The sequence below is a fragment of the Cervus canadensis genome, chromosome 8, assembly GCF_019320065.1.
Source record: "Cervus canadensis isolate Bull #8, Minnesota chromosome 8, ASM1932006v1, whole genome shotgun sequence".
Lineage (NCBI taxonomy): Eukaryota > Metazoa > Chordata > Mammalia > Artiodactyla > Cervidae > Cervus > Cervus canadensis.
Genome location: NC_057393.1, coordinates 28,527,178 through 28,544,141, shown reverse-complemented (window position 1 = coordinate 28,544,141; position 16,964 = coordinate 28,527,178). Strand labels below are relative to the sequence as shown.

Here is a 16,964-nt window from a genome sequence, read left to right as displayed (position 1 = left end):
TGTCATGATGTCTAATCACTCCTAAATTCTTTGATTTGTTTCCTATAAACAAGAACATCTTCCTGTCAGTTCAGTTCAGTTCAGTTGCTCAGCGTGCCCAACTCTTTGCAACCCCTTGGACTGCAGCATGTCAGGCTTCCCTGTCCATCAGTAACTCCCGGAGCTTACTCAAACTCATGTCCATTGAGTCAGTGATGCCATCCAATCATCTCATCCTCTGTTGTCCCCTTCTCCTCCTGCCCCCAATCCCTCCCAGCATCAGGGTCTTTTCCAATAAGTCAGTTCTTCGCATCAGGTGGCCAAAGTATTGGAGTTTCAACTTCAACATCAGTCCTTCCAATGAATACTCAGGACTGATATCCTTTAGGATGGACTGGTTGTATCTCCTTGCAGTCCAAGGGACTCTTAAGAGTCTTCTCAAACACCACAGTTAAAAAGCATCAACTCTTCGGCATTCTACTTTTTTTATAGTCCAACTCTCACATCCATACATGACTACTGGAAAAACCATAGCTTTGACTAGACGAACCTTTGTTGGCAAAGTAATGTCTCTGCTTTTTAATATGCTGTCTAGGTTGGTCATAGCTTTTCTTCCAAGGAGCAAGCATCTTTTAATTTCATGACTGCAATCACCATCTGCAGTGATTTTGGAGCCCAATAGAATAAAGTCTCTCGCTTTTTCCATTGTTTCCCCATCTAATTGCCTGAAGTGATGGGACCAGATGCCATGATCTTAGTTTTCTGAATGTTGAGTTTTAAGCCAACTTTTTCACTTTCTTCTTTCACTTTCATCAAGAGGCTCTTTAGTTCTTCACTTTCTGTCATAAGGGTGGTGTTATCTGCATATCTGAGGTTATTGATAAGCAATCTTGATTCCAACTTGTGCTTCACCCAGCCCAGCATTTCGCATGACGTACTCTGCATATAGGTTAAATCAGCAGGGTGACAATATGCAACCTTGATGTACTCCTTTCCTGATTTGGAACCAGTTTGTTGTTCCGTGTCCAGTTCTAACTGTTGCTTCTTGACCTGCATACAGATTTCTCAGGAGGCAAATCAGGTGGTCTGGTATTCCCATCTCTTAAAGCGTTTTCCACAGTTTGTTGTGATCCACACAACAAAGGCTTTGGAGTAGTCAATAAAGCAGAAGTAGATGTTTTTCTGGAACTCTCTTGCTTTTTCGATGATCCAACAGATGTTAGCAATTTGATCTCTGGTTCCTCTGCCTTTTCCAAATCTACATCTTCCTGTAGAACCCAATAATAACCATAAAAATAAGGAAATTAATATTGGTACATGACTGCCAGCTAGCTAATCCACAGACTCCAATTTTTTCTTTCAATTCCAATAAATGACCTTTTATACATAAGGATCTAGTCCAGAATGACATGTTGCATTTAGTTATCATGTCTTCTTTAGTCTCCTTCAGAAGGGGACAATTCTTTAGTCTTTCCTTGACTTCCCTAACATTGACATTCTTGAGGATTACAGGACAGTTATTTTGTAGATTATTTTTCAGTTTGGGTTTTTCTGATGTTTTCTTATAATTAGATATAGGCTATGTATATCACTGGCAGAAATATCACAGAGGTGATGCTGTGTTCTTATTGCAGTCTATCAGGTGACACATTATTTTAATTTGTTTCATTATTGGTAACAATAATTATCACTTGATTAAGGTGCTAGGTTTTTCTACTGTAAAATTGCTGTTTTCCCTTTTGAAATAAATATGATATGGGAAAATATTTTGAGACCATTTAAATATCATATTCCCCATCACACTCTTCAGTTTATTTTTTATATTACTAATTTGGATTTCTGTTTTATTCAGTGTGTTATTATATTAGTTTTTGTGGCATACTAAATTACCACAAATTTAGTGGCATAGAGCACACATTTATTATCACAGAATTTCTTTGGTTTGGGAGTCTGGGCATGCCTGATCTGGGTCTTCCACTTTAAGATCCCTTCAGTTCAGTTCAGTTCAGTCGCTCAGTTGTGTCCGACTCTTTGCAACCCCATGAATCACAGCACGTCAGGCCTCCCTGTCCATCACCAACTCCCGGAGTTTACTCAAACTCATGTCCATCGAGTCGGTGATGCCATCCAGCCATCTCATCCTCTGTCATTCCCTTCTCCTCCTGCTCCCAATCCCTCCCAGCATCAGGGTCTTTTCCAATGAGTCAGCTCTTCACATGAGGTGGCCCACGGTATTGGAGTTTCAGCTTCAGCATCAGTCCTTCCAGTGAACACCCAGGACTGATCTCCTTTAGAATGGACGGGTTGTATCTCCTTGCAGTCCAAGGGACTCTCAAGAGTCTTCTCCAACACCACAGTTCAAAAGCATCAATTTTTCGGCACTCAGCTTTCTTCACAGTCCAACTCTCACATCCATACATGACTACTGGAAAAACCATAGCCTTGACCAGATGGACCTTTGTTGGCAAAGTAATGTCTCTGCTTTTTAATATGCTATCTAGGTTGGTCATAACTTTCCTTCCAAGGAGTAAGCGTCTTTTAATTTCATTACTGCAATCACCATCTGCAGTGATTTTGGAGCCCCCCAAAAATAAAGTCTGACACTGTTTCTGTTTCCCCATCTATTTCCCATGGGACCAGATGCCATGATCTTAGTTTTCTGAATGTTGAGCTTTAAGCCAACTTTTTCACTCTCCTCTTCCACTTTCATCAAGAGGCTTTTTAGTTTCTCTTCACTTTCTGCCATAAGGGTGGTGTCATCTGCATATCTGAGGTTATTGATATTTCTCCCGGCAATCTTAATTCCAGCTTATGCTTCTTCCAGCCCAGCATTTGTCATGATGTACTCTGCATAGAAGTTAAATAAGCAGGGTGACAATATATAGCCTTGACGTACTCCTTTTCCTATTTGGAACCAGTCTGTTGTTCCATGTCCAGTTCTAACTGTTGCTTCCTGAGCTGCATATAGGTTTCTTAAGACCCTTACAAGACTATAATGAAGGTATTGGGCAGGGCTGAGGTCTTGTTTGAAGGCTTGATTGGGGAAAGAGCCACTTCACGTTTACATGGTTTTTGGCAGAATTGCTTTCCTCAGGAGTTATTGGAGACCCAATTCCTAGCTGGCTGTTGACTGGAAGCCACCATCAGTTCCTTGCCATGTGAACCTCTCCAGGATGACTACTTGTTTCATCAAAGTATGCAAGTCAAGGAGACAGTGGAGTCTGTTAGCAAGATAGAAGTAACAGTCTTATATAACCTAGAAGCAAGGTATTAGGCTATTCCACACTCAAGGAGACAGGATTACTTAAAAGTTTCATGAATATCAGGAGGTAGGAATCATTGAGGGGCATGTTATAATACTTGTATTACCTGCCAGTATTATAATCCATTATCATCATTATTTGTTCTGATGTTCAGCATGTCCTGGAATTAGCCTGTGAGAGCCTTTGCACTGGCCCCTGTATCATCTTGCCATGTCTCCATCTTTCTTTGAATACCTCAATAAGGTACTCTGCACTTATCTTAAACTTTTCCTGCCCAAGTCCTGGAATTAGCCATTGTTCTAAGGAGCTCTGATACTTTTTAGTGGAGGGTAATATTTAGGATCACTAAATGTGTGTGTGTGTGATCAGTGTACTCGTTACTATTAAGGTGTTACTGTTACTACACCCTCTCATTTGATAGAGCCAGGGGATATGTTTGTATGTATATGTATATACGTATACATATATCACTTAACATAGAATTGTCTCTTTCTCTGATACAAAGCTTTGGATTCATAACATCTAGTTCAGCAGCATAGTATTCACTGTAGCTTTCTTCATTTCTTCTTCTCTGATGAGAAGTTTGGGTTTTTTTATTATTCTTAATATTTGCTCTTATTATCCTTATTATCCTTAATATTTGCTCTACCCTCTTAATTCAATGAATCTTTCCATATAACTCATCTCCCATTGCTGACATAGCTCTGTCTCCGTTTCTTACCCAATACTCTGTATGGATGCTTTCCCCAACCTTTTGAAATCTGTTTGCACTGGACTGCCCCTTCCACCCTTTCTCCCCATTGAGTCTGAAACTCTGTGCTGGGCCACTATCCCTCCACTCTGTGAATGTCTTCTGTCTGCTTTGGAAACTCTTACTGCCCTGCCCTTCCCCGTCATGTGGACATGTCATCATCCTGCTCACTGCCACTTCAGTCCCTCATGTAGAAGCTCTCCTCACTCAACTAGAGCTATAGAACTCCATGACAGGCCCGTCTCTTGTAAAGTTTTTTTCCGCCATTCTACTTGGACTGTGAAACTCTCTTACCCCTCAGGGACACCTCTCTCACACGCACTTGGACTCCAAAAACCTGTATTGGGCTGTTGTTGCCATTTAATTTATACCACTCAGTTTGATGCCCACTTGGCTTGTACTCACTATTATAATGACTGTCGAAATGAGTTTTTCAGGTAGGAAAGAAGTTGAGGGCTAAGAGGAATCATTTTATTTTTTAAATTAAAAAAGTCTCACTAGTATTTTACAACAAATGCTTTCAATCTAGTGAATTATAATTTATGCAGAAGCCAGTGATGCTGCATTTATGTAGCACTTACAGCTTTCTACCCATGCCATATTTTCACTCACATATAAGAGGTTTATTTTCATGTTATATTTATGATTTCTGACCTTTACTCCATTCCCAGCCCAACACCCCAGAACCCACAGAGCATTTTTAATTTATGTGTGTCTGTCAGTGCTACCATCATTCTTCTAGTCATTGCTTTGAAATCTTGGGGCTTATTTCTGACTTACCTTTCTTCGTTCCTTTCATTAGTCATTAAGTCCTGTGATCTTCCGCTTTATGTAAGTTTGTCTTCTATTGGGCCACCACATTTTAATTACCATGGCCTCTTGGGTGGGATTCCTTTTCTTTAGTTTCTGAGTCCAGTGCCCCTAAACCCACCTTTGGCTCTGTATTTCTTAATAAATGAGATAACTTCATGTCTGACTTTTTAAATGCCATTTTTGTGTGGCATTATCCTAGTAGAATATCTAGCTTTTTACCCATTCATTTTCAGTAATTTATTTAACCTCTCTGGATCTTACTTGCTGACTAGATTGTCTTACAGGTGGGTAAGATGATAAATTATGAAAGAGATTTATCCAACACACATACCTTCCAACCTGGTAAGATCAATCTCAGTAAAGTAACCAGTGTTATTTTACCAGTATTCTCACTGTTATATAAGCAAAAACTGTCCTTACTTCTCTCTTTATGATAGGTAGCTTTTGCTGATCTTTTGACATTAAGAGCACTTTTATTGAGCATCTACTCTGATCAGATGCTGGAGAGTAAAAAAAAAAAAGACGTGACTCATATCTAACAAATACAGTCTGATAGAGGAGGCAAATATAATAAATTTACATATTGTAACAACTTCTACAATAAAATTAAAGCCTGTGTCTGAACTTTTATAAAAATTAGAACTTTTAACTAAACTTATATAGCAGCAATTGTGTGACACAATTTAGTACATTATTGTATTTTTCCTTGTCGTTACTATTTGTGATTTTATTGATTCCATGATCTATACTTCTTAATGGCTTCTCAGAACATTTTGAAATGCAAGTCGCATTCATGGAATCCTGTTCTTGGTAATGATGCACTTTATATTTTTTCTTTTGTACTTGAAGTTTTAGATCCCTTCTTTTAATTTTACCAAAACCTTGTGCCTTAAGGGTAGGCAGATGTGATTATCATATATGACACTTTGGTGAGTGAACTAAATTAGGATTCTTAAGAGGCAGGTCAGTGAATTTGAATAGGTAGAGACTGAATATATTACATGATCTATGGAATACTATAGTTCTCTTGGCCTGAATTTTTTAGTTGATATAGTTGTAAAAAGGGAATTCTTCTATCCCATGGCTTAAGGATACATAAACTCTCGATGCGGCAATCTTTTTATTGTTGATTATTATAGCTTCTGTTACTCCTAGAAGTTGACCAACAGGGACCTGAGTTTAAGGGATTTTGTCATTCAGCTTTCATATCGTAAATGCTAAGGCCAGCCCTTTGCCTGCAGGGCGTTCTATCAGTGAAGAGAAACTGGCTTTTTCCAGGCAGCCAAATAAGGGGAAGAGTCAAGATTTTCAATGTTCTCTGTGAAAATGAGTTTGTGCTGTTGAACCTGATGGACCTTAGATACTTTCTCCTTAAAGCACTGCAGGCCCCTTGTTGCAGCATTTCAATCTCTTTTTCTTTGATTTTCCTTGATTCTTTCAAGTAGTAGAAAACATGTTTTAGGCATTTAAAAAAATGCTGTGTATGTTTTTTAAAAGCTGGTAAACTCATTCAGTTGAGTAACAAACTTCAGTTGTAATAAATTATTGTAGTTTTCAACCTTATTTTGAGGGTTGCAGTGGAGAGCCATTGGGGTGAGGTTAAGTAGAAAATGAGCTGAAGAAATAAATCTGTGCTGTGTAGGGCTAGATTTGTGTTAGGGGGCGCACATGTGTGATCCAAACTTCATTGTAGCTTTTGAGATTGCAAAGGAGAAATACTTAAAGAATGGGTCATTCACGAGTTCTTTAACAGATAATGGAAGTTAAATATTTAAAAGTGAGAATATAGTTGCTGGATTGCAGTTTAGTTTGGAACCTACTTTTATTAAAAAATTGTTTTAAGTGTAGAAGGAAAGTCTTAGGAATTTCCATATAGTTTGCAAGGAGAAACAAACTTTTACTGCCTCAACTTTAAGTAGAAAACTTACATGGGTTTTGGACATTTTAAGGAGGATTATTTATTCATTGTTGAAGGACAGAGAAAGTCACACATTTTTGTCAGAAAATTGACCAATCAGGATGACCCTGAAATGTTTAGACTACATAAAGAGTAGTAACCACAGTGGCACCCTTTTCCACTCTGTTGCTTATTGCCTAAATTTCTTTTGATTTCCTTTTTCATTTAGAAAATGCTGCTAAATGTGAAGATAGAAGGGAAAGAGGTAGAGTTAGAAATTATAGCCTATTCCATTAATTTTGTAATTATATCTTTTTTCCTCAGTGTTTTAAAGTGGCATTTACCAGTATGGGTAAGATTAATTGTTACAATACAAACCAATTTGAAAATTGGTTTTTAAATTGAGCTATAATATATAAAATCTTGTGGTAATGTGCAGATCAGACTATATTCAAGTGTGGTTATCATACCCACACCAATTGTCTTGTAATAATCGGGAATGCATCCTCTGTGTGGTGTTTGCAATGTAATGCTATTTTAGAAATCACACCAGTATATCTAGTGACTTTCCTGGGTGTATGTGGCTTATTATTGATTATAGTTTTATTTGGGAATTTTAGTTTAGGGAGGTGGGGTAAAGCCCTTTCAGATTCTTAGTTTTTAGGAGTTCTGATGGACGATGGGGTGAATGAACGAGGAGAAGGGCATTAGAATGAGTAGTAGAAAGGACAGTTGGATAATGATTAACCAAGTACATACTGCAAAAATAATGCAGAGCCTAATATAAAAAGAAGGAGACAAAACATTCAAAAGAGGAATGCCTTAAAAATTTACCAGGGAGCAGTCATAAATATAAATAAAAATGTATATTTTAATTTAAAAGTGGAGATCATGCACTTAGTTTTTGCCAAAAGTATATGAACCATCTACCTCTTCTGAAGAGAAGTCAGAAAAGTGACAGGCTATTTTTCAGTGCCTACTCCATTTTCTTTCACTGTTTTCATTTTGCCTTTTAAAATTTTTCGCTTTATTTCTCTCTTTTCTCAAATTCAGTCCCTTCAGCGTGAGCATTGTTCTACCCAGGATACACAGAACTTTTAACCACTTGATTAATAATATAGGTTGTCTCATTAACAATGAGAGAAAGTCACTACCAATGAATTTCTTTTCCATTAAAGATTTTAAATATAGAAGAGTTTGTGATTGAGAGACTTATCACCAGAATATAAAGGATTTTTGTTTCTTTTGTTCATTGTTCTATCCCTAGTGCCTAGGACAGTGCCCAGCACTAGGAAGATACTCAACAAGTACTTGTCAGATAAATGACCAAAACATTAGATTTAAAAACTTTTAATGTCATCTTTCTTCTTAACAAAAATTATTTTGGCTAAGAATTTGGTGCTTGCAGTATAGAGTCATACTATGAATAGAACAGTGGTTCTCAAGGGGAAAGAAACTTTTTTTTTTAATCTTGCTTTCCCTTGTTCTTTTCTCCCTGCTGCCTTCTCACAAAATGAGAATATCTGCTACTGAGAACCACTGGATGAGACTGAAATTAAGTAATTCTTAGGAACTCATGCTCAGTCATGCCTGACTCTTTGCAGTCCCATGGACTGTAGCTTGCCAGGCTCTTCTGTCCATAGAAATTTCCAGGCAAGATTACTGGAGCAAGTTACCATTTCCTACTCAAGGGGATCGTCCCGACCCAGGGATCAAACTGAGTCTCTTTCATCTCCTGCATTGGCAGGTGGATTCTTTACCACTAGTGCCACCTGGAAAGCCCCAAAATTCTTAGGAGACAAATTAAGTAAATGGTAGATGCAAGTATGCACGTGCATGGTCAGGTTGAAAGGAAGAAGGAAGTTACAAGTTCAAAAGTATGGGGATAAGATGTATATTTGAACAAAATATCAAGGTAATTCATTAGAGTTCCAGGGCCAACTGGAAGGACAGAGAGGGTGAGTTGATGTAGGCAGTGGAGAAAGGTCAGATTAATAGAGTGCTTGAATTTCTAGGGAGCCTTGTGAATTATTGATGAGAGTGACACGATCACAAAGTGAAGACAATTCTGTTTAGCTGCTGTTTGTAAAATGGATTGTAGTTTGAGGGGAAGAAACATTGGAAACAGAAAAATTAGGTGATTGTTGTAGTAGTTCAAAGCAGTTTAGCTGTTTTGGTTGTTAAGTTATACAGTGATGCCTTTAGTAGATACCTGTTTTTGAAGTCTGATGCCTCCACTTTATGACCTAGGGTGGATAGAGGCAAGAGGAAGAGTTCTGAACTGAAAAACAGTAGACCAGGATTCTAGTTCTTACTTCTCTACTTTCTAAATTCTATGATCATGGATAAATACTTAATTTCTCCTGGGCATCAATCACATGAACCAGAAAATAAGAAAATGATGATCTGAAAGCTGGAGTCTAAACCAGTTTTTGAAGTCCTTTCCAGTATACCATCCTTGTATCAGTTATAGATAGTGAACAATGAATACCATATTTTGTTTCCTTAATATTTCCCCAACTAAAGTGTTTTAAGAAGAAAAAAGTCCCATGATGGTAATAAATAGGTCAAAACTTATAATTTAAAGTTTAGTATTATGTGCACTGACTGTTGTGCTTTAAAATGTTTTTCTGTTTTTATATGTGCTGTGATCAGGTATTTAGTTTTTTAGTATTACTAGACTGTAATAGCACCCAAGTTGATGGACAGAGATTCAGCCTGGGATACATTTAGGGAAATCTAAAGATTGTAAAAATTCTTCTAAAAGATACAGTGTTTTATAAGGTACAGGAGCAGTACCACTAATACTGTTTAATTAGTACTACTAGAACTCATAATTTCTACCTTTTTTTGTTTGCTATTGAATACACTGTATGTATATTTACACTTACACATTATTTGTTTATTTATTTACAAGGTTTTAGGACCAGCAGCTTTTTGGGGTCCTCTTTTTCTGTCCCTGTCTATCCTTGCTTTGTTGTTGTTTTCCCTTCTGTTTGGATTGTTTCTTGCCTCCTCCCGCCATCCCTCCCATCCCCCCCATCCCCCTAAATCCATCTGGAAAGATAAAGAGGCAGCTGCTATGGTAACTTATGCATTTTGGTTAATGAATAGCAGACTAACAAGATATATAAAGCGTATGCAAATTGTGCGGTGTTAGTTGCTGTCAAACTGTAGGGGTATAATACCTTTTCTTTTCCTTCCTCCCACCTTCTTGAAATTCTTTTAACTTTCTTGTGATATTTTGTCTTCTAATTTACCATTTCTAGTGTTGAAATGCTACTATGAATGATTTCTTTTTTCTGCTTAGTCTGCACAATATTTCACTTTTGTGGTGAGTTTATGGGAGATGAGTTGAGGTACGTAGAGGAAAAGAATTGACTGGATTAAGAAGTAGATTTCCTTTAGTTTCATACACAGAACAGGAATAAATTTTTTTATTAAATATTTTGCTTTTTGACCTATAACTTTTTTTTTCTTCCTTTTTTGGGCACTAGTGCTCCTTTTGAGCTTCCGTCTGGGGTTAGAACTAGTACATAGTACGTTTCTTTAATATGTTTCTATCATAAAGGCAAGCTGCAACTGGGGTATTGTATTTAGCCCAGCTCTGAGAAGTCCTGCAATCTGTGCCATCCTGTCCCATGCTGTCCCATCTCATAGTTGTCCTCTCTCTGCAGTGCTCTATGCCCAGGTCTCTGTGGCTGGGCTGCTCCAGCCTGGCGGACAGCATGCCTTCGCTGCGATGCCTGTATAACCCAGGGACTGGCGCACTCACAGCTTTCCAGGTACTTTCTCTGTCTCTGTGGGTTATTTGTGGGCATTAGTATGTGTGTGTTAATTCACTAGTGTGTCTCTGCTCTCCCATCCTTTACTTAACTTCACTTTTCTCCTTCATGTTGCCTGTATTTCACATCACTCAGTTCTCCTTTAATTTTTAATGTAGATCCAGACTGATCCACTCTTGAGACATATTTGTTATGATTGGTTTGCCAAAATTGACAGAGCACAACTTGACTTGTTGGTTTTCATATTTAGTAGAAGTATGATAGTGAGTTTTAAAGTTATCTCAATAAATAGCATTCAATATGTAATGTTTGCTCTGGACCTACATAAAACCAATTAATATAATCAATTATTTGCAACCACTTGCCTGGGCACTTTCTTATGTTTTTCTTACGATTACTAAAAACATAAAGTGCTCAATTCAGAGTGTCTCCTGGTTACTATACTATTATTTATGTGTGGGTGTATGTTTATGTTTATGTATATATATGTGTATATGTTGCATATATAAGAGCTGTGTTTATTTATATCTTGATTAATAGGTCTAGTTTCAAGATGGAAAGGCCTTCATGACCTTTGAGTATAGCGTTCGGCTTGAGACAGTCCAGCTGGTCTTGCTTGGACCATCAGATCCTAGTTCCCTTTGGCCTTTCTTAGAGGCCACTAGGACAGTTCCAGGATGTGAGAGAAAACTATAGAAGGAAAGAGGAAAACTTGTAGAGGAATATGTAAGACAGAGCTTGATGCCCATTCTTTACAGATTAGGGTATGATACATGGTGATTTTCTTGGTAGAAAGTGTCATTTATCTACCTTAGGTATTTGGAATTTGTATCTAGCATTTGGGCTTCCCTGGTGGCTCAGATGGTAAGGAATCTGCCTGCAATGCAGGAGATCCTGGTTTGATTTCTGGGTTGGGATGATCCCTTGGAGAAGGGAATGGTTACCCACTCCAGTATTCTTGCCTGAAGAATTCCATGGACAGAGGAGCCTAGTGGGCTACAGTCCATGGGCTTGCAATGAGTCAGACACAACTGAGCAACTAATATTTACTTAGTAATATGTAACAAATTAGTGATTTAAATTTGTTTTTAACTTATGTAGCTCATATTCTATTAATAATTTCGAACACAAGTTGTAAGTATCAGAATGCTTATGACTGAGTCATAGTTAAAGGTTGGAGAACTTAAGTATTCTACATTCCTGACCAGTGCTAACAAATAGTTACTTACCTTTAATGATACTATTTTAGTGATGGTATTACTGGATATTTGTTTGTCCTTTGCAAAATATAATATATTAAATTTCATTTGTCTTATGAGATACAATATGATGCTGTGCGGGCTTTAAAATTAGTTAAATCAGGACTTATATACTGTTTGTCACTAGTGGTATGATCTTAAGCAAGTCATTTCACTCTAAATTTGTCTATAAATGGAGACTCTAGTTAGGGCATGCAGTAAATAGTTGGTGTTTTTATTATCCTCATCTTCATCATCATTAATGTTATTGCTGTTAATGATAGAAAATATTAATATCCTGAGTATCAATTTATTTCAAATATCTTTTTTTTTTTTTAACTATATATCATATTGATGAAGTTTCAGCTCTCAAGAAACTCATACTCTAACCTATTGGTGTTTTTTTTTTTAAACCTTTTTGGAGTTGCAGTGAGTTTCACCAGGGTGGAGTCTGAGAGAACAGTCCCTATAAGACTGCTGTCACTTCAGATACCAGTTGTAAGGACACTTCCCCCTCTGCTCCTCTCCTCAGATTTAATAATTCACTAGAAAGGACTCAACAGAACTCACTGAAAGCTATTATACTCAAGGTTTATTACAAGGAAGAGCTACCGGTTAAAATTAGCCAAAAAAGGGACAGAACAGAACAGAAACTGGAGGGAACCAGATCTTCCACCATCTTGGATCTAGTTAGTTCTAATCAGTTTTTGTCATGTCCTTTTTCTGTCCTTCTTTTAAAGGTTGTGTCCTGTCCCCCCTTCCTTCTGTTTCACTTAGAACAGGGTCTGGCAGATTAATGGGTTCTATATTATCAGAAACATGCACGAAGGACTAGGTTTGCAAACTTTCAGCAAATACTGTTTCACCTTGCTATACAACATTACACTATGAAATGAAATCTTTTTTTCATGCCTTAACCAAATTCTGTATCATAGCAAAGCCTACTCTGGGTTCAGGTATTGATGAAAAACTTTGCTTTCCCCAGTATTGCTATAAGTATGAATGTTTATTTTTCTTTTCTTATCTTCAGAGAAATCATTAAGTTTTATGTAGTAAAAATGAGAAAAAATGGGGTTATCTGCTGGCATTCTGTTAATTCAGTGTTTTTTTTCTATGTCAGGTTCATTATACACAGGTACTCCAAATTGCTGATTGACTAATTGGCAGATATAGACTTAAGTCTAGTTTTTTCTGTTTTCACTACTAGAACTATAACAATCTTAAGTATATTTGCATTTTTCTGGTTTGGGTTTTACCTTATTTGCTTATTTAGATTTTTGTTTATGTAAAAATTGCATGCAGTAAAATGTACACATCTTACGTACTCTTAGATGATTTTGATAACTATAAACATTTGTGTAACCCTCACTTTCAAAATATAGAGCACTTCCATAATCTGAGAAAGTTCCTTTGTACCCTCTTCCAATTAGTACCCATGAAGTGAAAGTGTTAGTTATTCAGTTGTGTCTGATTCTTTGTGACCCCATGGACTGTAGCCTGCCAGGCTCCTCAGTCCTTGGAATTAGCCATTCCTGTCTCCAGGGGATCTTCCTGACCCAGGGATCGAACCCAGTCCTCCTGCATTGCAGGCAGATTGTTTATCATCTGAGCCACCTATATTTGTGTAACTTCACTCTTCAATAATCTGAAAAAATTCCTTTGTACCCCCTTCTAGTTATTACCCATATCCCATATGCAGTTACTGTTCTGATTTGCCACCAAAGATTAGTTTTGCCTGTACTTGAGCCTCATATAAATGTAGTCATACAGTATACATTTTTTATATCTGTTCTGTTTTGATCAGCATAATATTTTTGAGATTTAGCCATTTTGTTATGTTTATCTATAACTTATTCTTTTTTATTGCTAAATAAGTTCCATTGTACTAATATACCACAGTTTTTCCATTCATCTATCAGTAGATATTTGAATTATTCCCATTTTTGCCTACTATGGCTAAAGCCATCGTATACAGTTTGTGCATCTTTTTGTGGACATGGGTGTTTATTTCTCTTGGCTTAATACTTAAGAGTGGAATTGCTTGGGTCGTATTTTTAACTTTAAGAGATATATTTCAAGTAGTTCTTCAAAGTGGTTGCCCAGTAGGAATACTCATTTCTACTCATGTTGCCAAACATCTTTGAGGAGATGACTTAGTAATAGCTTCATGACATTTTTTTCTTTGAAATTATTGCATTACTTTAGCAAATTTGAAGCACCTTCAAAATCAAAATTCTTTAACAATGTAAAAGGAAGAGCTATTGCTTAATTTGTTGGATTATCCTCAGTAACTCAGATGGAAATGGCAACATTGGGATGGTTTGATTATTGACTTTTCCAATCCACACGTTTCAAATTAGTACAGAGAAGATGCTCTAAATATTCTTTAAATACAGTAGATTCTTTGAGGACTTGTTTATAGTTTGAACATATTTTCATTTTCATCTTTTTGCTTTGTCCTGAAAAGTCTATAGGTAATTAAGAGGATTTCTATTGATTAACAGTGGGTGTATTTTGTAGAATCATTTGTTTGTCTTCAGCACCTGGTAGTCTTATAATCTGTACTATTAAATGAGACTGAGCAATAGCAAGTGTTTAAAAGTAGCTGAGTAATTCGGATCCTTTATTTTCTTTAGACATTAAAGAAGAAGAGAAATTCTGACAATAATAATTTAGGTAGATTTATATGCCTTAGAATGTTTTTGGTGTTACGTATAGCTAGTAATTTTAAGGAATTTTTGAGCTTGAAGCATGTAATATTTTAATATTAATCTAGTGTCCGTTGTCAAAGGTTGAAATTGTTGATAGCTGACTTCAGGAGAGGTAATGTAATGTGTTTTGCTGTTTAAGAATACTTAGATGTCAGGGAACTATATTCAATATCCTGTGAGAAGCCATAATGGGAAAGAATATATATATACATATATATATATATATTTGCATGCATAACTGAGTCACTTTGCTGTATAGCAGAAATTAACACAACATTGTAAATCAATTATTCTTTAGTAAAGTTAAAAAAGAAAAATACTTGAAGTCTACTAAATCTTGCCATCTATTATGTGAAATGTTAACATAGAAGAATACTAGGGAAGTTAAGCATTATTCAGAGTATGGGTATATATACATATGGAAGATTTATTTTACATTTGAGGTTTTAGAGGAATATGGATTATCACACTGAATGTAAATGAGCACACAAATTTTTTTTACAAAACACTACCATAGGAAAATTACCCCATGTCAAAAATGCTCACTTATCAAATCCTAACTGATGCCCCCCATTATATATAAATCATCTCAGTAGTGTACAATTTCTGTTTAATAAAAAGTTCAGTTCCTTTTGAACACTCCCAAAGATGTTCTATGGAACCATCAACCTGATACCAAAACCACACAGAGTACCAAAAAAGAAAATTGCAGGGCAATATCTTTGATGACTATAGACACAGAGGTTCTCAACAGAATATTAGGAAGCCAAATCCAACAACACATAAAACCACAACCGAGTTGGATTGATCCCAGGGTCATAAGGATGGTTCAGCATACACTGATCAATCAATGATCAACCACATCAACAAAAGGAAGGATAGAAACCACATGATCATCTCAATAGACACAGAAAAATTTGCCTTTGATAAATCACATCCATTCAGATAAAAACTCTAATGAAAATTGGTAGAGAGAGAACATGTCTCAACATAATAAAAGCCATTTATGACAAATCCACGGCCAGTATAATACTCAATGGTGAAAAGCTGAAAACGTTGCTAATTATTAGAGAAATGCAAATCAAACTACAGTGAGGTACCACCTCACATTTAATGGCCACCATTAAAAAAATCTACAAATAACAAATGCCAAAGAGGGAATGCTCTTACATTGTTGGTGGGATTGTAAATTGGTACAGCCACTATGGAAAACAGTTTGCGGGTCCTCAAAAAAACAAAAATAGAATTGTCATGTGATCTAGCCATCCCACCCTTGGGCATATACCCAGACAAAACTATAATTCAAAAAGATACACATACCCCTTTGTTCATAAGCAGCACTGTTTATAATTGCCAAGTATGGAAATAACCTAAATGCCCATTGACAGATGAATTGTAAGAAGATGTGATGTGTGTGTGTGTGTATACATATATATATATGTATACACACAATGGAATGTTATTCAGCCATCACAAAGAATGAAATAATGCCATTTACAACAACGTGGATGGACCTATAGATTATCATACTAAGCAAAGTAAGTCAGAAAGAGAAATACCATATGATATCGCTTATATGTAAAATTAAAATATAATACAAATCAACATATCTGTGAAGCAAAACATATTCATAGGTATAGAGAACAGGCTTGTAGTTGCCAGGAAGTGGAGGTAGGGGAGGGAAGGAATGGGAGTTTGAGATTAGCAGAGGCAAACTACAGATATGGGTGAATAAATAAGAAGGTTCTACTGTATAGCACAAGTAACTATATTCAGTATCTTGTAACAAATCATAATGAAAAAGAATATGAAAAATAATATATATATGCATAACTGAGTCACTTTGCTGTACAGAAGAAATTAATACAACATTCTAAATCAACTACAATAAAATTTTGTTTTCAGTGCATATGTTGACATCTGACCTATGTTTATCCTAGCTATACCCTTTACATAAGGAATTTTCATGTAGTGACAAATCAGAAATGTTTTTGTTTGGTGGGAGGGGAACCCTACATTTTCGTCTGCTAATGAAACTAATTGTTTGTAGTAGAATATGTAAATTATTTGGTAAATATGTAAACAAGAAGGTATTATTCGTACTCCTGCTTTAAGATAATCATAAATCAACATGCTAGTTCCTTGGGTCTAGAATGACTTATCTATTCATGCATGCACACACACACACACACACACATAGACATGCCCAGACAAATATAATTTTGTTTTAAAATATATTTATTATTACCACTTTATTATAAAATTATAAAACAAAGTAAAAATAATTATAAAAAATACAGAGAAATAGAAAAAGAAAGGGTCTATTTTAAATGTCCTCCCAGATATTACTATTTTACTGATACTATTACTTTCTGATTTTCAACTCTGTTCTGTGCTTTATTAAATTCTATGTTTGTCACCTGGTTATATTGATTTTTATCCCTCTTTACCCCATATAATTTTTAGCCAGTTCAGATTCATAGTTCTCCAGCAGTACTGTGTCATGCTCTGTGTCTTGGCATATCCT

General features: G+C 36.2%; 1 protein-coding gene across 10 annotated transcripts in view; it reads left to right on the top strand.

Moving 5' to 3' along the window:
- Positions 1–16,964, top strand: part of BTRC (beta-transducin repeat containing E3 ubiquitin protein ligase) — a 168,332-nt gene that overhangs the window by 44,951 nt on the left and 106,417 nt on the right. For 6 of the 10 annotated variants that reach the window (XM_043475666.1, XM_043475662.1, XM_043475668.1 and 3 more), the window contains exon 2: positions 10,381–10,488. The exons of the other annotated variants lie outside the window; for them this stretch is intronic. In XM_043475666.1, the coding sequence (XP_043331601.1) occupies positions 10,381–10,488 (108 nt within the window). The remainder of the gene's footprint in view (positions 1–10,380; positions 10,489–16,964) is intronic. 10 annotated transcript variants of the gene reach the window in all.